The sequence below is a fragment of the Candoia aspera genome, chromosome 4, assembly GCF_035149785.1.
Source record: "Candoia aspera isolate rCanAsp1 chromosome 4, rCanAsp1.hap2, whole genome shotgun sequence".
NCBI lineage: Eukaryota > Metazoa > Chordata > Lepidosauria > Squamata > Boidae > Candoia > Candoia aspera.
In genome coordinates, this window is record NC_086156.1 from 112075985 (window position 1) to 112102055 (window position 26071).

Here is a 26071-nt window from a genome sequence, read left to right on the forward strand (position 1 = left end):
ATGATCCTCTGGCTAAACTTAGTGTCCTTACTGGCAGTCCTCAGAGGTAATTTTTCCCTTTATACAGAGATTTCTTTTTCCCAATTTTAATTCTTGTATTATAGGAGAGCTTATTGAAACACCTTCATTTTATTTTTTTTAGGAGCTCAGTGTGAGGTCCAGTTGGTGGAGTCCGGAGGGGACGTGAGAAGGCCTGGAGAGTCCCTCCGTCTCTCCTGCCAAGCCTCCGGATTCACCTTCAGCAGCGTCCACATGGACTGGGTGCGACAGGCTCCAGGGAAAGGTCTGGAATGGGTGGCCCGCGTAAGTACATCTTCTAATACATACTACTCGGACAAAGTGAAGGGACGCTTCACCATCTCCAGGGACAACTCCAAAAGCCAAGTCTATCTGCAAATGGACAGCCTGAATCCAGAGGACACGGCAGTCTATTACTGTGCGAGGGACACAGTGAGAGGAAGTGAATCTGAAGCCTGGCAAAAACCTTCCCTTCTGTAGAGCTGCTCTGCAAGTGAGTTCAGCCCCAGAAGGCTGCATTTTCCCAGGAGACTTGAGAGGGAGCTGAGAAAGCTGCCTGAGTGCCAAGAGGGAGGAAGAGCTGATCTTGGCCTGGGCATTCTGGGATCTGTTTTCCATTTGGAGGAGGGGAAACCTGAAAAAAAATTTTAAAAGGAAAAAAAAATACAGAAGGACAAGTTAATAGTAATGTGGTTTCCTTCACTTTAACTTTGGTGTTGAGTGGGCCCAGAAAATGCAATGTGTAAATTATTGTTTATTCTCCTAGTGTCATGTTGGCATCTAATCCATTCTAATTTTTTTAAGAAACCATGGATAAGGAAACAAAGGTTTGTCCCAATTTTTAGACAAACTTTTGTTACATTCCAGTGGCTGTTCAAGCAACTGCTGTTCATATTGGGTGGAACAAGTGATTGAATCTGTTCTGAATTGGTGGAGAGCTGCTGTGGACAGTTTTATTTAACCTGAAATGAAAGCCCCTTTGGTCATGCTTACTGATTAATCTCTTCTTCCTCAGTTCCAAGTTCGGCCTGTAGTGCAGAGAGACATTGCAGTGAGGTCCAGGGAGGGGTGTCATGATGTGGAGGGAGCACTGCCCCTCCCTTCCTTTGGGTTTCCATCCACAATTATTTTTTCCTGAATATTTCTGAGAATCTGCTGTTTGAATTCTAATGTATATCTAACTATAGGCTCTAATTTGTTTCATCAAAACTGAATGTATTATAAAATTCAGTTTTGGGTTTCTCTGTCCATTTTCCAGCCAACTCCAACAGAGCGTAGGGGTTGGAATGAGAGGAGAAAGGCAAATGCAATACTTTTGCCCCAATTTGTTTCCTCTGCTTCCATATCAGAGGGATTTCTTCTGTGTATTTATTCAAGAGAAAAAGAAATCAGCCCCCTAGTGAGAACTTTAGGACTCTTCATTTATAGGTATCCAACCTGCAAGTTTGCTGGAAAGTAACTAAAACTTCTTAATATGGCCCCAAATTTCCAACTTCTACTTTACTGTTTGCAATCCACTCTGGATGAGACTAGCTTCAGATAGAATACAGGGAAGGGATACCACGTAGTGTCGTGGCTGCAGGCAGGAAATGCAACTGTGGAATAATCCTCCTAAATTTCCAAATGGCCATAAAAATGTTGCAGAAAACTTTGCCCGAAAGAATCTCTGGGTGGAATTGCATAGAGGCCTCCCCTCCTCACTTCCCACACCAGGGGGCAGCACTGCCACGCTGAATCCCATTGGCTGTGTGTGGGGTGGGGGTGGGAGATAAAACAAGTGTCACCGGAGTCCGCCTCATTTGGGAGGCCTCCTTCCTTTTTCTGTTATCTCCATAACCATTCACTGAAAAGTCTCAAGGAAATTCCACAGCTCTGGAGGCTGCAACCCTCACCGGGAAGCCATGCCTCAGTTGAAGACAGATGTACTCTGCTAAATATAGAGTAATTGAATTCTTTGGAGAATACAAAGTGATATTTCTCACTTCATGGACTTTATTTGCTAGCATTTTTATTAGCATATCTTATTGGTATTACTATTGCGAGTATTATAACTATTATTATTATTATTATTATTTGAAATTTGTATGGCTGCCCATCTTGTAAAATCAACTCTGGGCAACTAGCAACTGATGAAAACACCACACAGAATAACAACCCAAAACAAGCAGTATATTAAATACATACAGCTAATGAGTTAAAAATGAATCTAATAGGCAAAAACACCCCAAGGGCTCGATCTGTTTCTTCTCTCCCTGTGATTTCTCTGCCTCAGCTCTGACTTATAAATTGTCCCTCCTGGCTTGGTCTGGGTTCATTTCATCTGGGTTTCTTCAAAAGAGCATGGTTAAGGGGAAGGAAGGTGTAAAAAGTTTCCTGAACTCAGATCTGCTGTTCTTTTCATGTATCTTTCGAAACTTCTTAGTGCATGTTCCTTCTCTGTTACCCTGAATCATTTTTGAGAAGTGCTGAAAATTGGCATGTCTTTGTTTTAATTATTCCAAAGTATACCTGCCTTTCTCCAATGTCCACACAGCAAAAATGAAATAAAAGAAAAAAGCTTGCCTTCACTTCCCTCAGGACTGCAAAACTATGAGAAAACCACTCCTGGTAGGAAATCTATGAGATCCAAGCCTGAGGGGTCTTTTATCCCAAGCGAAATGTAAATCAACGCTCAATTTCCACTTTAAAGGAGTCTTATGGTTTCCCTCTTCAGGCTACACCCACCAACACAGAGTTGGTGCACTTTCCTCAAACCTTTCCCTTCAATTCAACTCATAGTTTGGTCACCATTCTTTTGGGTGTCTTCAAAAGGGGAAGAAAGGTGAAAAAATATTCCTGAACTCAGATGTTCTGCTCTTTTCATGTTCTATCTCTAACCTGTCTCTTTCAAAAATTCTTAGTGCAAGTCCTTTTTCCCTTACCTTGAAATATTTTTGAGAAGTGGTGAAATGTTAATGGTTTTTTTTTTTTTTAATTACTCTAATGGAAACCTGCCCTTTCTCCTCTGTCCTTTGCATGGCTGCCCATCTTGTCAGATCAGCTCTGGGCAACTAGCAACTGATGAAAACACCGCACAAAATAATAACCAAAATAAACAATATATTAAATTCATACAACAAATGAGTTAAAAACTAATCTAATAGGCAAAGAACACCTTGCAGGTTCAATCTAGTTTTTCTCCCCTTCTGATTTCTCTGATTCAGCTCTAACTTATATATATATTTTTTCCTCATGGCATTCAGTTCTTTTGGGTGTCTTCAAAAGAGCATAGTTAAGGAGAAGGAAGGTGGAAAATTTTCCTGAACTCAGATGTGCTGTTCTTTTCATGTTCTATCTCTTACATGTCTCTTTCAAAAGTTCATAGGGCATGTTCATTGTCTCTTACCTTTAATTAATTTTGAGAAGTGATGAAATTTTGCATAACTTTGTTTTAATTCTCTAATGTAAACCTGCCTTTCCCCTATGTCCTCACAGGAAAATAAATAAATAAATAAATAAATAAATAAATAAATAAATAAATAAATAAATAAATAAATAAATAAATAAATAAATAAATAAATAAATAAATAAAACCTTGCATTCACTTTTCATAGGACTGGAAAGTTACGTTGAAAATCACCAGTGTCAAATGTGTGCAAGGAAATCTATGAGATCAATGCCCTGAGGGGCTCTTTTATCCCAAGAGATATGTAAATTGGGTCACAATTTCCTCCTTAAAGGAACCCCACGGTTTCCCATTTCGAGCGACAGCAACCAATACAAAGTTTGTGAACTTTCCCAAATTCTTTCCTATCAATTTTCCTCCATTCCTTAGGCGGAGCAAAAATGGTCTCCTGGCTAAACTTGTTGTCCTTATTAGTTGTCCTCCAAGGTAATTCTTCTCTCTCTACAGAATTTCTTTCTATTTTCTGTTTTTGTATACAGATCTCATCGAAACACCTTTATTTTTTTTAGGAGTTCAGTGTGAGGTCCAATTTCTGGAGTCTGGAGGGGATGTGAGAAGGCCCGGAGAGTCCCTCCATCTCTCCTGCCAAGCCTCCGGCTTCGACTTCAGCAGCTATGGCATGCACTGGGTGAGACACGCTCCAGGAAAAGGCCTCGAATGGATGGCATACATAAACTCTGGTTCAAGTGACCTTAAGTACTCGGACAAAGTCAAGGGACGCTTCACCGTCTCCAGGGACAACTCCAAAAGCCAACTCTACCTGCAAATGAACAGCCTGAAGCCAGAGGACACAGCAGTCTATTACTGTGCGAGAGAGACACACAGTGGGAGGAAGTCAGTCTGAAGCCTGGCAAAAACTCTCCCTCAGAGCAGCTCTGCAAGTTGATTCAGTCACAGAAGGTTGAGTTTGTGTAATTGGAGTGAGAAGCAGCAGATGAATCTCCGTTGTAGCTAGTGGGAGTCCAGAGCTGATCTTGGAACCTGGTTAGCACTTTGGTAGGGGGACATGAAGGAAATCTCAGGACAGTAGAACAAACTGGGTAGTTGATAAAAAAGTTAAAATTTAATTAGAGGTAGAAACCTGGATTCCTTACCTACAATTGTTCCTTGAGATATTTTGCAGTTTAATCCCCTTTGGTTGTCAGTATTGCCAACTCTCCCCAGTTTCTTTCATTACTACATGTTGCTCATTGCTCATTTCTTTTTCCTTCATATGTACTTAATCTCTTTCTTCCTGAAGCTCATTCCCTTCAGCTGGGCAGAGGCAGGAGAGAGAAATGTTGCAAATTAAGTACTTCCTCTCCCAGGAGCCCTCTGAGTCTGCAAATTTTGGACTGTGAAGCTTCTTCTTTGTTACTGGTACCACCTTCTATCAAACAGGGCCTCCTGCACACTAACCAGTTAGAATCCCTCATCCTCTTTTCTTAACAGGGAAACTGAAATACAAATATAACAAAATAAATCCCGTGGTCTCATCTTGTGAGACCTGCAGTTTTTGGTATGGGATTAAAGAAAATCAGCCCCAATACTTCCAGATTGCAAGGAAGTTTTATTTACTCTGCAGAGGAAATAAAGTTCTCTCTACAGAAAAGGGGTACCTCCAGAGTCCCAATAGATGTCATTATTCTCTTGAAGTATTCCCAGGGACAACAACTCTGCTAGATCAGATAATCCATGCAGACCCTATGGAGGATGGGCGGTCCCTCAAGTAACCAGGCTCTATGCTCTGTAGAGCTTTATAGGTAGTGACCAGCACCTTGAATCCCAACCACAATTAGGAGTTCAGTCAGAGATCCAGTCGGTAGAGTCTGGAGGGGATGTGAGAAGACCTGAAGAGTCCCCCCGTCTCTCCTGCCATGACTCTGGCTTCACCTTAAGCAGCTAAGATACTTCACAGAACCCTCAAACTACCAGGCCTCTGGTAGAAGACCCAAGATTGAGGTAGACACATACCATCCATAGGGGTGAGAAGGAATTTTTATGGCAGGAGCTGCAAGTGATTGACTCCGCCTCTCCTTTCATCCTTCTGATATGCGTCATGGCACCAAACTATTCTGGCCAAAACCTGGCTACCCTAGAGCAACCAAATCACTTTGAAGATACTACAGACATTTAGTAAGCATGCACGCAAATACAACATACACCAGGATCCCAATAAAGCATTGGCAGCTTGCTGAGCAGCTCTGAGGAAAAGCAGAACCACAGCTAATATCACTTTGCCCTACTACATTTCAAAGAGAACACCAAAAAAATGGCAGACCGAATATAATTTACATCATGATGCTGTAATGCCTTTGGTAAAACCCTCCGGTGACCTTTTATTTTTATTTCATTTATTTATTTATAAATTTATTCACCACCCATCTCCCCCTCATGGGGGGACTCTGGGCGGCATTACAATAAAACAAGGTTAAAATTTAAAACCATTCCAAATACAGTAATACAATAAAATAGAAATACAATAAAATCTAAATGGCAAAATATTTTAATCAGTCCATGAGTGTAATTGGCCCCTATAGGGCGCTAGCTATTCCCAGGTATAACTATTCCTCCTCCCATTCCAAGCCTGCTGACAAAACCAGGTCTTTAATCTTTCTCGGAAGTCCAGGAGCAAGGGGGGGCTGTCTCACCTCTGGGGGAAGGATGTTCCAAAGGGCAGGAGCTACAGCAGAGAAGGCACACTTCCAAGACCCCGCTAGGTGAAATTCTTCTATAGATGGGGTCCGTAAGATGCCCTCCCTTCATGACTGGGTGGGGCAGGTCGATGTAATAGGGATGAGATGGTCCCTCAGATACCCTGGTCCCATGCCATGTAGGGCTTTAAAAGTAATGACCAACACCTTGAATTGGACCCAGAAGCAAACTGGGACCCAGTGCAGCTCATGCAACAAAGGTGTTACGTGTGCAAATCTTGGAACACCCAAGATAGTCCACGCGGCTGTGTTCTGGACCAGCTGAAGCTTCCGGATACTCTTCAAGGGTAGCCCCATGTAGAGTGCATTACAGTAATCTGTATGGAAAATGAGCAGGGCATGAGTGACCATTCGGAGGGCCTCTCGGTCCAGGAAAGGGCATAGCTGGTGCACCACCCGGAGATGTGCAAAGGCCCTTCTGGCCGCGACTGCCACCTGCTCTTCAAGCAGAAGGCGTGAGTCCAAGATGGCCCCCAAGTTATGCACAGGGTCTGAATGGGGCAGGGCAACCCCATCCAGCACTAAAGATGACAAGTTCCTGGCACCCAAGGTGCCATTAATCCACAGCCACTCCATCTTACTATGGTTCAGTTGAAGCCTGTTGTTCCCCATCCAGGCCCCCACAGCCCCCAGGCACTTGGAAAGGGTGGTCACAGCATCACTTACTTTACCTGGGATGGAGATATACAATTGAGTATCATCTGCATACAGATGATCTCACCCAGCGGTTTCATGTAGATCTTAAAAAGGAGATCCCTGCGGCAGCCCACAAAGAAGGGGCCGTGGGGTCGATCTCTCCTCCCCTATCACCACCGATTGGGACCAGCCCTGGAGGAAGGAGGTGAACCAGGGCAGAACTACGCTGCCCACCCCCAACTCCCTGAGCCGACCCAAAAGGATACCATGGTCGATGGTATCGAAAGCCGCTGAGAGGTCAAGAAGAGCCAGGATGGATGCGCTCCCTCCATCCCGCTCCATCTTACTTATCCCTTCCTACTCCATCAGAATGCTAAGTAAGCTATTGTTGACATATGGTCGGTGACTAAATCTTAACAGATTACCAACCCTACAAACTCTGTACTTTGTAGGATGAAGGAAGAACAGGTTAGCCTTGCCTCAATCTTCCTAGAAGAGCTCGTTTTGGTTGGAGGTGTGCAGACAGGATCTGGCTGATAGGGATGGTTGGTACGAGGTGACATAGATGACTAGATGACATTTTAGGTGCTTCCTGAAATATTCTTCCATGACTTAATTGGATTTAGGAATAAAAATAAGAGTTCCCCCACCCCAGAAAATACAATCTGACATAGAGTAACAGTTGAAAAGGAATTTCCAGTCAGGTAAGACAACAGCTGCTTCGGATGTGTCACTAGACATGCTTAGATCTCCGGGAGAACCTTCATGTTCTCTCTCTGCCTCAGTTGGAATCCTAGAAAAAAAGGTAGATGCCTGTCCTCCTCCCCTTTTACAGAGGGGGGCAGTGTTGTCGCATTACCTGCATTGCCCATGCATGGAGTGGAGGTGGGGTGGGGAAATAAATCAAGGGTCTGCATACAGAGTCTCATTTTGGAGTCACAATTATTATTTTCTATAATGATCTTTAAAGTTCACTGAAACGATCTCAAGAAAATGTAATATCTCAAGAAGCTATAACCCTCACTGGGAAACCAGGTCTGAGTTGACCACAGATGTACTTTGCTAAGTATACAGCAAACTGAATTTTTGGAGACTACAAAGTCCCATATTTTTTTTATTTCTCAGTCCACAGAGAGAGTGAAGATGATAGCATTATAATTAATAGTAGTAATCTTAGTATTCTTAGTATTCTTATTTCAATTTCTATACCTTCCCACTTTGTGGAATCAATTCTGGGCAGCTAACAACCAATAAAAACAACAGACAAAATAGCCACCAAGAACAACCAGTGTAAAAATCCATAAAACTGCCAAGTTAAAACCAATATACAAAAAAAAAAAAAAAAAAAAGACCCCACAGGGTTGAGCTCTTTCTGCTCTGCCTCTGGTGTCTTTGATTATGCTTTTGCAAATCAGATGTGTAACCGCAATTCAACTGTGGCTTATAAACGTTGCCTTTTGGCTTGGTCGGCATTCAGCTGTGTTGTGTTTCTTCCAAAGAACGTGGTCAAGGGAGCAGCTGTGGAGCAAACATCCTGAACTCACATGCACCATGCTTTTCATGTGTGGTCTCTGACATGGCTATTTAAATTAAGCTCAGTGCCTGTTTTCTTTCTCTCACCTTTAAACACTTTCCTGAACTGTGGAGGTTTTATCAGACCTTACCCTACTTACTCCAGTGTAAACCTGCCCATTTTCCTAAATAACAACAACAACAACAACAACAACAGCAATGCCAATGCGTGCCTGTCTTGACTGTTTTTTGGTTCAGAATGTTATTTAAAAATCATGTTTATAAGGAGTGAGCACAGAAATCTTTACATGAATGTCCTGAGGGGCTCTTTTATCAGAACTAATATGTAAATCAAGGCACAATTTCCCCTTTAAAGGAGCCCCATGGTTTCCTTTCTTAGGCAACACCCACCAACACAAAGTCGGTGCACTTTCCTGAATCCTTTCCTGTCAATTCCCCCCATTCACTTTTGGGAGCAAAAATGATCCCCTGGGTAAACTTGGTGTCTTTACTAGTAGGCCTCAGAGGTAATTATTTCTTTGCTTGTCAGGATCTTTCCATCTTACTTCTTGTATGCAGAAGAGCTCAATGAAATACTTTTTTTTTTTTAGGTGTCTGTTCAGAGGTCCAGTTGGTGGAGTCTGGAGGGGACCTGAGAAGGCCTGGAGAGTCCCTCCGTCTCACCTGCCAAGCCTCGGATTCAACTTCAGGAGTGATTATGTGGACTGGTTGAGACAGGCTCCAGGGAAAGGACTGGAATGGGTGGCCCACGTAAGTCCAGGCTCATCTAGCACTTACTACTCGGATAAAGTCAAGGGACGCTTCACCATCTCCAGGAACGATTTCTGCAACCAGCGGTATCTGCAAATGAACAGCTTGAAGCCAGAGGACACGGCAGTCTATTCCTGTGCAATACTGTAAACACAGTGAGAGAAAGTGAGTCTGACGCCAAGCAAGAACCTTCCCTTCCTCTGAGCGTTCCTCCAAGTTTGTTCAGTCATGCAAGGCTGAATGTGTTTCTTTGAACTGAGAAGCAGCAGATAAATCTCCATCGTAGCCAGTGGGAGCACAAATCCAATCTTTGAAAGCTAGTCCTTGTATGGGGGACAAGAAGGAAACCTCAGGGCAGTGGAATGAACTGGACAGTTTTAAGAAATTAAGCTTTCATTAGAGGGAGAAATATGGATTCATTTCCTCCTTTTCTTTCTTCTTTTATTATTGTGTTATTCAATCCCATTCTATTCTCTGAATATCACCAACTCTCCTCAGTTTAATACTTTTCTAAATTTTGTTCCTTTTCCATTACTTCTACATTAATCTGTATGGAATATAGATTAAGTTCCCTTAATCCTGAACCCCTCTCCCTTCAGCCGGGCAGAGCCAGGAGAGCCAAGCGTTGCCAACTGCCAACCGCCAACCCCCTCTCCCAGAAGCCCTCTGAGTCTCTCTATTTTGCACTGCCTTCCTGCCTTCGGGTAGCTGCTCAATGGTTATTGCTCCCACTGCGTTTGAATGAAGGGAGGCCTCCAGCTGGCATCCTCCCCACTCTGGGTTGTGGACAGATTGGAATCCCTCAGCATCTTTGGGACATTAAAGGGGAAAAAAATAAAATAAAAAAATATCTTATGGTCTCACCTTGTAGACCTGTAGCTTCTGGTATGTGACTAAGGAAAATCAGCTCCAAAACTTCCACCTTGCAAAGCTACATTTTCTTTTTTAATCAAAGGTAACCCTTCCCATCGTCCTATGTAGTAAGAATTAAAAATATCTGTTTTGACACTTGACGTTCCCATACAGGTAGTCATCAACTTACAACAACAATTTTGACTGGGATTTCCATCACTAAGCAATGTGGTTGTAAAGCACAACCACATCATTTAGCGATGGCAATCCCTGTTGTTCTGGTTGTCAACATTAACCAAATCCTCTGGTTGTTAGGCGAGGCAACTTCCTGCCATTTTCCCAGAACCAGAGTCAGGGTGGAAGCTGGCAGGAAGTTGCAAGGGCGAGGCTGGCAGGCAGGTAAGTGGCTACTGCTGGATGGGGAGGGGGAGTGAGTGGGTTTAGGTGAAGGTTGGGAAGGGTGTGCGAGGGTGCAAGTGGGTGTGTGACAGGCATGTTGAGGGTCAGGGAGCATGCACAAGGGTGTGAGAAGTACGCAAGAGGGGTGATGCTGTTCAGGGATGGTATGCGAGGGATGTAGGGGGTGCATGAGGAGCACAGTGAGGGTCAGGGAGGGTTTGAGGGGGTACATATGGTGTGAGGGGGTATGCAACTGTTGCAGTGTGGGTCAGCGGTACGCTATAGTGCGAGGGGGTTTACCAGAGGCATGGTGCAGGTCAGGAAGGACGTACAGAGGTGTGTGAATGGCTGGTGTGGTGCAAGGGCAGAGGGGCTGGAGACCGTGTGTGGGTGGGGGAGACTAACCCCAGTGACTTGTGACCTCTTCTGCCGGCTTCTCCACTGACTTTCTTGGGAAGGCAGCAGGGAAGGTTGGAAATCCCATGACTGTGGGGTGCTGCAACCAGGAGTCATGAGTGCAAACCAGTTGCCAAGTGCCCAGATTGTGATCATGTGACCACAGGGGTGCTGGAACAGCCAGAACTCCAAGGAACGGTCGTAACCACCATTCGTTCAATGCCGTTATAACTTTGATTGGTCACTGAATGAGTAGTCATAGGTCAGAACATAATCTTGTAAGTGTGGAAGTGCAATTCTCCCACCATCTCATTTACTGCCTGAGAACTTAGGAAGGGTCCCTTCTGAGCCTTTTGCTTCTCCCACTATCCAGCTATGGGCTCTGCTGTCTCTTATCTGACTGCTCTTTAGGCAGCATCTCTTCGCCCTGTCTCCCAAGGTCTTTCCAAAGTACCATTACAATAGTGTACATCGCATTAACTCTGGTTTCATTTCAGAGTGTTCTGAAATTGAGGGAGGTATTGGTTTCTCCTCTGTCATGTTGAGATCACTTCTTGGTGAGGCTCCAGTTCTCTGGACCCATCCCCTCCACAGGGAGGCGGGCCTATTAGATTGGCCCACCCCAGGATACGGATGGACCCAACTGGGTTTCAGAGGGAGCTTGCGGTGGTGTCCTGAAAATCTGCTTCACGGCCTAAGTCCTTGGTAGCCACCTGGAATGGGAGGGTGGCCAGGGCTTTGAACCAGATCATGCCTGAACAGCCTCTCCATGCCCATGGTTCCCATAACTCCCTGTGGCATACGGAGGAGTCGAGGTAGCTTAAGAGGGCAATGGATGACAAAGAGTGAAGATAATCGAACACAAGCTAGAGCTCAATTGGAGCCTACCTCATAGCGGTAAGGGCAGTTCAACATAATTATTTCTCCACCCTTGTTGTGCCTGCAGAGAGCCACCCAGTGGGCCTGTTTCAGGTGACCTGGACCCTCCTTCGGAGGGAGTCTACCTTCAGGGCCACTGTGAGGAATATGCTGAGCATCTGGCAGATAAAGTCGTTCACATCCGCTCTGCGTTGAACTCCAGCCTTGATGCAGGGCCAGTGGAGGCTATGGGGGCTGAATCTTTCATGGTTATCTGGCAAGAGTTCAAGCCCACTGAACAAGAGGAAGTGGACAGGGTTCTCCTAGCTGTTAGTTTGGCCACTTCTGTGTTAGATCTGTGCCCCTCCTGGCTGGTCAAGGCTGCTTGGGAAACGACTCCTGATTGGGTCTGGGCAGTGGTTAATTTCTCTTTGAGGGAGGAGGTGGTTCCACTGGCTCTTAAAGATGACCCCCTCACGGGGGCCATTGCTCGACCCAACTAATCTGGATAGTTTTCTACCAGTCTCCAGACTTCCCATTTTAGGGAAGGTTGTTGAGAAAGTGGTCGCGCATGGCACCTTCAAAGGGCTCTGGACCCCTTTCAGTCAGGATTCAAGCTGGGATATGGGACTGAAACAGCACTGATTGCACCCTTGGATGACCTCTGGAGGGATCAGGATGGAGGCAGTACTTCCATCCTGGCTCTTCTAGACCTCTCGGCAGCCTTTGATACCATTGATCATGGTATCCTTCTGGACTGGCTTTGGGAGTTGGGAGTAGGCGACACTGTGTTGTGCTGGTTCTCTGGGGTCAGTTCCAGTTGGTGTTGATAGGAGGTGAGAGGTCCATCCCATGGCCCCTACTGTGTGGGGTGCCATAGGGCTCAATTCTCTCACCCCTCTTGTTTAACATCTACATGAGGCTGCTCGGTGAGGTGATCTGACAGTTTGGGGTGAGGTCTCATCAGTATTCTGATACCCAGCTTTATACTACAGCCCAGGCTGTCTGATTGATGCCGTGGATGTCCTATCTCAGTGCCTGGAGGCTGTAGGGGCCTGGATGGGGCACAATGGGCTCTGACTGAGTGGTTTTGGGTGTTTGGGCCTCCCAGTACCAAGGTTTTTCCATCCTTGGTCATGGATTGGGTGGAACTGCCCAGATGGAGCCAGTGCACAATTTGGGGTCCTCTTGGACTCATGGCTCCTGCTGGAAGAGCAGGTGGCAGCTGTGGCTAAGAGGGCCTTTGCACCCATTCCTGGACTGGGAGGCTCTACTCACTATCACTCATGCCCTCGTGACCTCCCATTTGGACTATTGCAATGCGCTCTACATGGGGCTGCACTTGAAGAGCATCAGGAAGCTTCAGCTGGTGCAGAATGCAGCTGCCCAGGTTGTCAATAGTGTCAGCGACTCGGCATATGTAACACCACTGCTTCGGGAGCTGCATTGGTTGCTGGTGTGTTTCTGGGTGCAGTTCAAGGTGCCGGTTGTCTCCTTTAAAGCTCTTCATGGCTTGGGACCGGGTTACTGAGGGACCATCTCCTCCCAGTTGTTTCTACCCACCCAATCCAGTCTGGCAGGATGGGCATGCTCTGGGTCCCTTCAGCCAAGGAATGTCCACTGTTGGGGACCAGGAGATGTGCCTTTTTTGCTCTGTTGCCTGCCCCCTGGATCATCCTCCCACCTGGGATTAGGAGGGCTCCTACCAATTTGGCTTTTTGGAAGGCCTAAAAGACCTGGCTTTATGCCCAGGCCTGGGGTCCCAAGTGCACCAAGGACCCCATTTCATGGTTGTGCTGAGACCAATGGTGTTTAAGGCCTCTTTGCTGTATTTACATTTAATTGTTTGAGGGTTTTTATTATTATTATTATTATTATTATTATTATTATTATTATTATTATCGTCATGATCATCATCGTCGTTGTTGTTGTTGTTGTTGTTAGCCACCCACTGGTCTGAGATGGGCCACAAATTGAATGAATGAATGAATGAATGAATGAATGAATAAATAAATAAATAAATAAATTCTTCAAAACCAATTTCCTATGAGGAAACAAGAACAGTTTGGATTTCTCACTAGACCTTCTAAATCTCTGAGAGATCCTTCATTTGTTCTCAGTTTCACTTCCCCTCCTGGAACAAAAGAGTCTCTTTGGGGACTCTCCCATCACTTACACCAGGGGGCAGTATTGCCAAAGGGGGAGAGGTGGACAGGGAAATCAAACCAGTCTGCAGAAATATGGTCTCATTTCCAAGGTTGATTATATCTCCTGCTACTTGCTTCAAAGTTCTCTCAAAGAATCTCAAAACAATTTAACTTCTAAAGAGACTATAATCCTCACTGTGAAGCCATGTCTGAGTTTACAATATATGTATATGTATATGTATATGTATATGTATATGTATGTGTGTGTGTGTGTGTGTGTGTGTGTGTGTATATATATATATATATATATATATATATATATAATTTTATTTTATTTTTTTAAATTTAATATAGAGAGTGTATTTGGTCATAAAATGATTTATCTAAGCCTGACTTTGTGACTTGGGTAGACCCAATGACTGCTGCTTACAAATCATTCCTCCAGGCTTAGTCACCAGTTAATGTACTTGGGGTTTTCTAAAAAAACAAACACACAAAGGTTAAAGAAGCAATTGTGTAGCAATCTTCATAACTCAGAGGTTCTAGCCTTTTTATATCCTGTCCTTAAAAAGGGTTTCTTTAAACAAGTTTATTCTATTACTTTGAATTATTTTAGAGATGTGGTGAAATGTTGCAAGACTGGCCCTTTCTCCTATGAATTCACAGAAAGAAAGAAAAACTGCAGGCCCTCCCTTTTCTTAGGACTGAAACACTATTTGAAAATCAGCCATGAAATTGATGTGCAAAGAAATCTGGAAGTCAATGCCCTGAGGGGCTCTTTTATCCCAAGCGATATGCAAATCGACACACAATATCCCATTTAAAGGAGCCCCACAGTGTCCCTTTTCAGGATCCACCCACCAACAGAAAGTTTGTTTGGTTTCCCATATCTTTTACTGACAATTCCCTCTGTTTTTAGGGGGAGCAAAAACGATCCTGTGACTGAACTTGGAGTCCTTACTAGCAGTCCTCAGAGGTTGTAATTGTTTCCTCCCTGTACAGTTTTTTCCTATGTTTTCTTGTCGTATTCAGGAGAGCCCTTTAAAACAACTTTCATTTTAGGAGTCCAGTCTGAGGTCCAGTTGGTTGAGTCTGGAGGGGATGTGAGAAAACCTGGAGAGTCCCTCCGTCTCTCCTGCCAAGCCTCTGGATTCACCTTCAGCAGTGCCTGGATAGCCTGGGTGAGACAGGCTCCAGGAAAAGGACTGGAATGGGTTTCATATATAAATCCAAGTTCATCTAGCACTTACTACTCGGACAAAGTCAAGGGACGCTTCACCATCTCCAGAGACAATTCCAAAAGCCAACTCTACTTGCAAATGGACAGCCTGAAGCCAGAGGACACGGCAGTCTATTACTGTGCGAGGGACAGAGTGAGAGGAAGTGAATTTGTTGCCTGGCAAAAACTTTATCTTCCTCAGAGCAGCTCTCCAAGCTGATTCCGTCACAGAAGGTTGAATTTTTATATCATAACTGAGAAGCAGCAGTGAAGTGAAGTGAAGTGAAGTGAAGTGAAGTGAAGTGAAGTGAAGTGAAGTGACGTGACGTGACGTGACGTGATGTAACTGACAAACCTATTTTCTATGAGCAAAGCTAGGATGGATGAAGAATGGAACAGGATGGCCTCACTCCAGGAAAAATAGTCTTTGATTTCTTTTGACCATTTGATAATTCTGAAAAATTTGGGAAAAATACAAAATGACAACAAGTCCAAAAAACAAAAATGTTGTAGATGGAAGAGAGATTCCGCAACAGTGAGAAGGAAGATCTCCCATTATTGCAAGTATTGATATTTATGCTCATAGAAAAAAAGAGAAACAAGAAGACAAGAAAAGGGAGGACTTTCGTAGAAATTGTGTCCTAGTGAGTGGGAAATTCCAAAGCTCTGACTCACTGGCGGGTTTCTTTGTCCATAGAGTGGTTCCATGTTTTTTCCATGTAAACGAGAGGAAGAAGGATGGAGCAGTTTGAAAGGAGGGAGCGACACTGGAAAAATACCCTTTGTTCCCCTATTATGGTGGTGGAATGTCAGAGGGTAATCCTGTGCCCTTGTCATGTTCGCTGATTCAATGTAGTTTATACATCGTGGCGTTTCACATGCCATGGCTCTGACGCGCGTTTCTGTTTGGGAGGGGGCTGCTGTGAGACCTTGTACCATGCTCTGTATGTGGAATCAGTACAATGGAACGTGTTTGGGTCACGTTATCTGTTCAAAGCCTTTTCCCGCAGACCATCAGAAACTGTTAGGAGCGCCTGGGATTGTGGATCTGAGAAGATTCTACAGGGGGAGGGATTTCATTTGCACCGAGGGTTTTTAGTTTGAATTCGGAGTGATTTCATCATTCTCAGCTTTCTCTGTGATCCTGCATACTATTCTTTAATAAATCAGATAACTCTGAATTCCTACTTATGAATCTGATGGTGTTTTAGAATAGGCAACCATTACAGCCCTCCGCTGAGAAAAGAACTTCAGCAGTTTTCTGCCCAGCTACATTACTCGTCTTCCCTTAGTACGACTGTTGCTGGGCCATTGAAGGTCTTTGATGTCTTTTGTTGTTACATCCTGGTGAGTTATTTATTTATTTATTATTCAGCCTTTATTATTTTTATAAATAACTCAAGGTGGCAAACATACCTAATATTCTTTCCTCCTAATTTCCCCACAACAACAACCCTGTGAAGTGGATTGGGCTGAGAGAGAGGGACTGGCCCAAGGTCACCCAGCCGGCTTTCAGGCCTAAGACAGGACTAGAACTCATAGTCTCCTGGTTTCTAGCCCATTGCCTTAACCACTAGACCAAACTGGCTCTAATACTCCTTTTCTTATGGCTTGAGAGGAGGAAGGGAGTTTTATTAATGGGAACTGGCCAAAACTTTGGATAAATAAAGGAAAGTAAATGAAATAGAAGATAAAATTATGTTTTCCTCCACATCTCACCCTAATGACAACCAAAGTTATCTGGTAGCCTTTCTTCTGAGACCATAACAATGATTCTCCTTTCAAAAGAATACAAAATTAGTATAGAGCAGATTTGCCAATCTGGTCTGTTTAGAGTTAAAGAAAGATAAGGAGAACAGGGCAGCCTCACTTCAATCTAGCTATAACCATCCCTCTTGGGTGAAGAGACAGATAGTAGTATTCCAGTAGTAGCATTATTCTAGTAGAATCTCCTTGGAGAATTAAGTAGATGCCTCCCCTCCCCACCTTTTACGCCAGGGGGGACAGTTGTCATACTGAATTGTATTGGCTAAATGTGAGGTTGGGGTGGAATTATTGAACATTATCTCATTTTGGAGGCATTTTTCTATCGTTGAAAAGGTCTCAAGAAAACTTTGCTTCTCAGGATGCTACAATCCTCACTGTGAAGCCAGCTTGGTTAAATATCGAGCAGTCTAAATTTCTCAGTCACAGAGAAAGTTTATTTGGTGACATTGTTATTAGCATTAGTATATCCAGTATTATTGCAGTTTGTACAGCTGCCCATCTTGTGGAATCAACTCTGGGCAACAAACACCACACAAAATAGCAACCGAAAAACAACCAGTGTACAAAATCCATACAACCGCTGAGTTAAAACCAATCTAATAAACAAAACTGGCCCTACCGGGTCCATCTATTTCTGCTTCGCCTGTGAATTATTTGATTCTGATTTAGTGACTTGAAAATGGAAATGTAATTCAACTGTGATGGAAAATTGTGCCTTATGGCTTCGTCTGCCTTCAGCTTCTTTGGGTTTCCTGAAAAAAACATGGTCAGTGGCACAACTGTGGAGCAAATGTGCTGCACTTTTCATCTTCGGTCTCTAACGTGGCTTTTTAAAATATTCTCAGTGTGTGTTTTCTTTCTCTTTCCTTTAAATGTTTTGCTGAATTGTGGAGGATTTATTAGATTTTGCTTCTTACACTAATGTAAATCTGTCCTTGATTTTTCTGATGATTTCCCAACAACTCAAAATCATATGTGTAAGGTGTGTGAAATAAATCTATATGTCAATACTCTGTGGGGCTCTTTTATCCCAGGCAGTATGTAAATTAGGCCACAATTTCCCCTTTAAAGGAGCCCCAAGGTTTCCCTTTTCAGGCTACTCCCACCAACATCAAGTTTGTGCACTTTCCTGAATCCTTTCCTGTCAATTTCCCTCCATTCATTAGCAGGAGCAAAAATGATCCTGTGGCTAAACTTGGTGTCCTTTTTGGCAGTCTTCAGAGGTAATTCTTCCCTCTATACAGTGTTTTTTTTTTTTTTCCATTTTAATTCTTGTACATAGGAGACCTTATTGAAACACCTTTATTTTTCTAGGTGTCCAGTCTGAGGCCCAGTTGGTGGAGTCTGGAGGGGACGTGAGGAGCCCTGGAGAGTCCCTCCGTCTCTCCTGCCAAGCCTCCGGGTTCGACTTCAGCAGCTACAACATGGACTGGGTGCGACAGGCCCCTGGAAAAGGGCTGGAATGGGTGGCCCACATAAATCCAAGTTCTGGTACTTACTACTCGGACAAAGTCAAGGGACGCTTCACCACCTCCAGGGACAACGCCAAGAGCCAACTCTATCTGCACATGAACACCCTGAAGCCAGAGGACTCAGCAGTCTATTACTGTGCGAGGGACACAGTGAGAGGAAGTGAGTCTGAAGCCTGGCAAAAACCTTCCCTTCCTCAGAGCTGCTCTGCAAGTCAGCTCAGCCCCAGTTGGCTGGATTTTCCAATGAGACCTGAGAGGCTCCTGAGAAAGGATCCTGAGACCTGAGAGGGTCCTGAGTGCCAAGAGGAACAAAGAGCTAGTACATATATCAGAGGAGAAGAAATCAGCCCTCTAGTGAGAACTTTAGGACTCTTTTGTTACAGGTATCCAATCAGAGAGTTTGCTAGAAGGAAACTAAAAATCATTAATATGGCCTGGAAGATTCCAATTACAGCTTCTCTGTTTGCAATCCACTCTGGATGAGACTGGCTTCAGATAGAATGCTGGAATGGGGTGTCATAGAGTGCTGTGGCAGCAGGCAGGGAATGCAACTGTGGCATAACCCTTCTAACTATCCAAACGGCCATAATCACATGGAGGACATCTTTGCCCGGAAAGGATCTCCATGGGGAATTGGGCAGAGGCCTGCCCTCCTCACTTTCCACACCAGGGGGCAGCGCTGCCACACTGAATCCCATTGGCTGTGTGTGGGGTGGGGGTGGGGTGGGGAGACAAAACAAGTGTCTAGTTGTTTCTCTGTCATTTCTGTAATCGGTCACTGAAAAGGTCTCAAGGAAATTCCACATCTTGGGAGGCCGCAACCCTGACTGTGAACCCATGTCTGAGTTGACAACAGACTGAAATCTTGGGAGAATGCAAAATGACTTATAAATATTTCCCAGTCCACAGAGAGAGTGTATTTCCTGACATTTTAATTAGTATATGATATTGATATTACTATTGCCATTATTGTTGTTGTTGTTGTTGTTTCAATTAGTAGGGCTGCTCACCTTGCCAAATAAAATCTGGGCTACTGATAAATACGCCACACAAAATAGCAACCCAAAGCAAGCAATAGATTAAATCCATGCAACTGTCCAGTTAAAAACCAGTCTAATAGGCAAGGAAAACCCCACAGGCTCAATTGAGTTCTTCTCTCCCTGTGATTTCCCTGATTCATCTCCAGCTTATAAACTGTGCTTCATGGCTGGGTCAGCATTTAATTATTTTGGGTGTCTTCAAACAGGGAGAAAAGGTAGACAAATGTGCTCAGCACTCAGATGTGCTGTTCTTTGCAATTTCTATCTCGAACCTGTCTCTTTCAAAAAAAAAAAATAGTGCATCTTCATTCTCTGTTGCCTTGAATCACTTTTGAGAAGTGGTGAATTTTTGCATATCTTTGTTTTAATTACTCTAATGTAAACGTCCCCTTTCTCCTATGTCCTCACCATAAAAAAAGACCCTTTGCCTACATTTTTCAAAGGACTGGAAAACCACCAGTGTAAGATGTGTGCAAGGCAATCTAGGAGATCAATGCCCTGAGGGGCTCTTTTTATCCCAAGCAATATGCAAATTGACACACAATTTCCTCTTTAAAGGAGCCCTATGGTTTCCCCGTTCAGGCTACACCCACCAACCCAAAGTTTGTGCACTTCCCTGAAGCCTTCCCTATTAATTTCCCTCCATTTGTTGGACGGAGCAAAAATGGTCTTGTGGCTAAACTTGGTGTCCTTTTTGGCAGTCCTCAGAGGTAATTCTTCCCTCTATAGAGAATTTCCTTCTATTTTCCATTTTTGTATACAGCAGATCTCATTGAAACACGCTTATTTTTTTTAGGAGCTCAGTCTGAGGGCCAGTTGGTGGAGTCTGGAGGGGATGTGAGAAGGCCTGGAGAGTCCCTCCGCCTCTCCTGCCAAGCCTCCGGATTCACTTTCAGCAGTTATGGCATGAACTGGTTCAGACAGGCTCCAGGGAAAGGCCTGGAGTGGGTAGCCCACATAAATCCAAGTTCCAGTACTTACCACTCGGACAAAGTGAAGGGACGCTTCACCATCTCCAGGGACAACTCCAAAAGCCAACTCTATCTGCAGATGAACAGCCTGAAGCCGGAGGACTCGGCAGTCTATTATTGTGTGGGAGACACAGTGAGAGGAAGTGAATCTGAAGCCCAGCAAAAACTTTCTCTTCCTCAGAACAACTCTCCAAGTTGATTCAGTCACAGAAAGCTGAGTTTGTGTATTATAACTGAGAAGGTTCAGATAAGCCTCCATGAAAGGAAGTGGGAACCCAGAGCTGATCTTGGAAAAAGCAGTTTGATATCTGGCTAGCACTTGGTTGTGGGAGAAGAAGGAGAAATTAGGGCAGGAGAATATACTAGGAAGTTATTTTTTTAAAAAAAATAAAAAATCATGGGAGGTACCAATACAGATTCATTACCTACATTTCTTCCTTGATGAATATTTCAGTTCATTCCATTTGATTCTCAGAATACCACCAACTCTCCTCAGTTAAATTCTTTTCTACCTGTTGCTCATTTCTCATTCCTTCCATATAAATGTATAAATTCAATTCCCTTAATCCTGACACTCCCTCCCCACAGCTGGGCAGAGCCAAGAAACCCAAAAGTTGGGAATTGCAGAGACCTTCTCCCAGAAGCCTTCTGGGTCCATTGAGTTTGGACTCTCTTCTTGCCTTTGGTTGCTGCCTGGCAGTTCCTGCTGCCACCCCCTCCCCACCCAGGGATGCCTCGACCTGCCATCCCCTCCACTAACTTCCGGGTGGGGGGAAGATTGGAATTGCTCTGCCTTTTTGCTCAACATGGAAATTAAATGGGAAATAAATATGGGAAAAAATGATTAATTATCTTTCTCAGCCATTTGGGAAAAGTTTGGTGATAAATGGATTACTTGACTTTCTGACATGTGGAAGTTCAACCACTGTGGTATGCCTATCATTCTCGATTGCTTATTTAAATCACATAACCTTTTATTGTGAACCACCCAGAGTCGCTCTTCAAGTGAGATGGTTGGTGATGAAATTTGAAATATAAATAAGTAAATAAGTAAAATAAAAAAACTCTTGTTTTATTGACACTCCATATTTATAGAAAAATCTCCCATACTTAATTAAAATATTCCAGGGGTGGAGCGTAGAGGAAATGTGGAAGACCTTTGTTATTTCGAGAAGTTAAGTGACATATTTTGATTTTCCTCCCTCACCAAAGAAGATTAGAGTTTATATTAAGTTCTACAGATATTTAACAGGCTTGTTATTTAATTTCTGTTTGGCATGGGGTGGAGAATAAGTCCACTCCTCCAACAGCCCTCCAGAAAATATCTCTTTTATGAGTGGGGGAGAGATAAGAGAAACCCCCCAGATTGTTTTTGTTAGGCACTAGATTATCTGTATAGCTTCCCAGGCTCTTAGATGATGTGATAAACAGGTCAAGGTAGTGTCCTGCAGCCTTGGTACCACAGAAACCTGGTCAAGAGTTTTGAGGTCCAGACTTTGATAAAAGAGGAATGTTCTTTTGAATTTGGGAGCTTGTGTGCAGGTTCTGCACACTGGGTGCTGCAGAAAATTGTCATCCTAAGGGGTATTCCTGCAGTCCTTATTAAGGAAGCTCCAGGCAGCTAAAGGGAATAGGATCAGATTGCTTCGTATGTATGATTTCTCTTTCTTTATGCTATGTTTTTTATATTTTCTGTTTAATCTGCCTAGACTGTTTCTGGTTAAACTGTGTTTCTGTTTAGATCTCTTTGCTTAAGTTTATAACAAAGCTTAACCTTTCTTTATCCACTGGTGTGCTTATTGTCTCTGGATCTAAAAGAACCAATTGCCTGGACACCTGATCACTGGTTGGACACTTCACAGAACAGACTCCTATAAGAAGTTGCCAATAATCTCAAAATAGTTTCAGAGAAATCTATCATGTGAATGGAGAGAGACTTTTATATCCAAAGACATTTGTAAATTAAGGGACAATTCCCCTCTCCTCTCCTCTCCTCTCCTCAGTGGAATATACCTTCAAGGAAAAGTGGAAGGTCAATGCACTGAGTGCCTCTTTTATTCTGAGGATGTTGTATATTCAGCTATAGCTTCTGCTTTAATTGAACCATTCAATATGGCCAAAAGGGGTCCTGTGAATGTAGAGATGGGATTTATGTAAAAAAAGTGGAATATTGTTTGAAGAAATAAAGAAAAATAAAAAGAGGATAAAATTATATTTTCCTCTAAGTCCCATATTTAATAAAACTACAGTCATCCACCCTCAATGAATGGTAGGAGATGGACAAGGGATGTTCAGAATTATTCTCCTGTCAGACAGAATACAAAACTAGTATAGAGCAGATTTTGACAAATGATAAACACTTCCAACCTTGACTGCCAGGAGTAAAACGAGGGTGAGGGAAGAATGGGGCTGCTCTGCTTTGATCTGGCTAGAATGGCCTCTTTTGGTTGGAGGTCTGGAGAGAGGGTCAGCTCCCCACCTCTCAGGGATGGTTTTTACTCAATGACCTAGTGTCCTGTTTGGCCTAAGAGACAGCCAGGCATACTACAAAAGGGAGTTCCTTATTTACAATTAACTATTTGCATCAGAAAAGAATTCATATTTTAAATAGCACTATTCACTCAAGTCCATCCAGGTAGTGGAGGAAGACAAGTCAAAGTTGCAGCGACCAGCAAGGAGGTGAGGCTAGGCTTGACCGTGGCAGCAAGTTAGGGCTCTGCTGGAGCAACAAGACTAGACTAGGCTTCGAACTGGAGGCGAGACAAGGCTTGGGTGGACTGACTAGATGAGGTTTGGAACTGGAGGCAGGGCTTGACTTGGCTGGAATGGCAAGAGAGAGCTGGGAGCTGGAGACAGGACTGGATTCGGCTGGACCAGCAAGACAAGGCTTGAATCTGGAGACAAGGCTGGACTTGGCAAGGCAAGGCTTAGATCTGGAAGCATGGCTGGACTCGGCAGAATGAGGCTCAAATCTGGAAACACAGATGAACTTGGCAAGAGAAGGCTTGAATCTGGAAGTACAACTGGACTCGACAAGACAAGACTTGAGTCTGGGAGTAAGGTTGGACTTTGAAAAATATGCCTTGGATCAGAAAGCAAAGCTGGACTTGGTAAGACTTGGCTTAAATCAAAAGGCATGGCTGGACTCAGCGAGGCATAGCTGGGATCGGAAGGCATGATGCTGCTTGGCTAGGTTGCTTGAACAAGGCTTGACTGCAGAGGGAATACAGGACTTGGCTGGGACAGTGCAAGGAGGAGGTAGTAAGTCCATGAGTAGAAGGAGCTGGCTCTGATTCCGTGTCAGCTACAGGCGAGGCTCCGCATTCTGGTAAGGACTCTCCTAAGGAAGCGGTGAGCTCTGTGGATCGGTTGTCTCTGGCAGCTTGCTCTTTGCATGGAAGCCTTTTTATCTGATCCTTTTAATGCCATTTCTCCTCAGTAGCCAATTGTCATGTTCCCCGTTTCAATGTTCCTGTGCATCATAACGGTTCGCATGCCAGAGTGTTGATGCGCGCTCCTGGCTGGGAGGGTGCTGCTGGTAAACCTTGTATGGAGAGCTCTGTCTGCCTGTGCCGTGTAGGAATGTGTTTGGGTTATCTTTTTAATGTCAAGGTCTTTTAGCCCGTTGATCAGCAGAGCTCGTTAGGAGCACCTGGGAATGGGGGATTGTAATGAATGAAGGGGGTGGGTGGGATACTGTTTGGGGCTATTTAGTTTGACTTTAGGCGTGCTTTTCTCATTCTCAGCTTTCTTCCTGTTTGCACTGTATTCTAAATAAAATCAGAACCTAAACTTTGATTTGAAGTCTGAGCGTTTTATTGGGATTAAGGCAATCATCACACCAATTGTGTTGCCTTTCGCTTTGCTCACTTCTCAGCTCTCCTTTCACAAGCACTGATTGGGGGGTTTAAATCTCCCTCCAGTTTCTGCCCAATCAGCATCTCCACATTTTCCCACTCTGCTGAGTCACTCCTGGTTTCCCATTCCTCAATTCTCCCTTAAGTTTTGTTCTCTCCTTCTGGCTCTGCATAAGTTTCATTTTTAGAGGCAGGGGCAGAATCGAACTTTATACCTAGATGGTCCTTCCCAACTCATTTTTACATGGTTTCATGACATTTAGGAGGAAAAAGCAAAAGAATAAATGACCTCCAGAAAATATATTATCTCCTAGTGTAACCAATCAAAAGTAATTTCCAATCATATAACAAAACAGCAGCTTTGGATTTCTCCCTAGACCTGCTTAAGTTTCCTGGAGATCTTTCCTTTCTTCTGAGTCCTATTTTTTTAAGCCAAGAATCTCCTGGGAAAGTTATGGAGATGCCTCTGATCCTCATATTTTCCACCAGGGGGCAGTGTTGCCACACGGAATCGCTTTGCATATGTGTGGGGAGGGGGTGGGGGTGGGGGAGGGGAACCAAGGAAGGGTCTACAGGCCTTGTCTCACTTCGGAGGCATCATTATATTTACTCTCATTTTCCTAACAGTTCACTGAAAAGAGCTCAAGACAGTTTGACATCCCAAGAGATTACATTCCTCACAACAAAGTCCTATCTGAGTTGACAACAGATGTACTTTGCTAAATAAAGAACCGACTGAATTGTTTGGAAAGTGCAAAGTCATTTATTTGTATTTCTCAGTCCATGGGGTAAGTGTAGGAAAGGCATTTTTATTAGTATTTGTATGAATTAACTCTGGGCAGCGAATAACACATAAGAAGACCATAAAAAATGGCAAGCAAAAAAAAATAAAAACCAAGATATGAAATCCATACAACTGCGAGTTAAAAACCAAACTAATATGGAACACCCTTCAGGCTTCCAATATGATTTTTTTTAATTCCACCTTTGACACTTGGATGTGTATGTAAAATTCAACTGTGGCTTACAAACTGGGCCTTACGGCTCGGTCTGCATTCACTTATTTTGGGTGTCTTCCAAAGAACGTGGCCAAGGGAACAACTGCGAAGGAAACATCCTGAACTCCGATGTGCCATCCTTTCCATGTCTGGGCTCTAACGTGGCTGTTTAAGGAAATTTCAGGGCATGATTTCTTCCTGTCACCTTAAAACCCCTAGTTGGATTGAGGAGGTTCTGTCAGATCTTGCTTTAATTATTTCAGTCTAAGCTGCCCTTTCTCCTATGTCCTGTATGTGAAAGGTGTGTTGAAAGACATCTATACCTCAATGCCCTGAGGGGCTCTTTTATGCTGAGTGATATGTAAATGGGCCCAAAATTTCCCATTTAAAGGAGACACACGGTTTTCCTTGTCAGGTTACACCCACCAACACAAAACTTGTGCACCTTCCTGTATCCTATCATATCAACTCCTCTCCATTCATTAAAGGGGGCAAAAATGATCCTGTGGCTAAACCTGGTGTCCTTTTTGGCAGTCCTCAGTGGTAATTTTTCCCTCTATACAGAGTTTCTTTCTATTTTAATTCTTGTATACATGAGATTTCACCGAAACACCTTTCTTTGTAGGTGTCCAGTCTGAGGGCCAGTTGGTGGAGTCTGGAGGGGACGTGAGGAGGCCTGGAGAGTCCCTCCGTCTCTCCTGCCAAGGCTCTGGATTTGACTTCGGCAGCTACTACATGTACTGGGTGAGACAGGCCCCTGGAAAAGGGCTGGAATGGGTGGCATACATAAATCCAGGTTCCAGTACTATTTACTACTCGGACAAAGTGAAGGGACGGTTCACCGTCTCCAGGGACAACTCCCAAAGCCAACTCTATCTGCAAATGAACAGCCTGAAGCCAGAGGACACAGCAGTCTATTACTGTGCAGGAGACACAGTGAGAGGAAGTGAGTCTGAAGCCTGGCAAAAACCTTCCCTTCCTCTGAGTCGCTCTGCAAGTTGATTCAGTCACAGAAGGTTC

The 26071-nt window shown here is 43.9% G+C and overlaps 3 gene segments (V, D, J or C); all 3 read left to right on the forward strand.

The window, feature by feature from the left end:
- On the forward strand, positions 1 to 4295 carry LOC134495877 (immunoglobulin heavy variable 3-21-like; the record flags this gene model as incomplete). The annotated part of the segment is given in 3 exon segments: positions 1 to 46; positions 143 to 283; positions 4114 to 4295. Coding segments are annotated over 3 exon segments (369 nt in total), but the record flags the coding sequence as incomplete, so codon positions are not given.
- A 13537-nt stretch (positions 4296 to 17832) lies between these two features.
- LOC134495875 (immunoglobulin heavy variable 3-21-like) lies at positions 17833 to 18332 on the forward strand (the record flags this gene model as incomplete). The annotated part of the segment is given in 2 exon segments: positions 17833 to 17936; positions 18028 to 18332. Coding segments are annotated over 2 exon segments (351 nt in total), but the record flags the coding sequence as incomplete, so codon positions are not given.
- A 1557-nt stretch (positions 18333 to 19889) lies between these two features.
- Positions 19890 to 25224, forward strand: LOC134497128 (immunoglobulin heavy variable 3-21-like). The segment is given in 3 exon segments: positions 19890 to 19935; positions 20022 to 20318; positions 25136 to 25224. Coding segments are annotated over 3 exon segments (432 nt in total).
- The last annotated feature ends 847 nt before the right edge of the window (positions 25225 to 26071 follow it).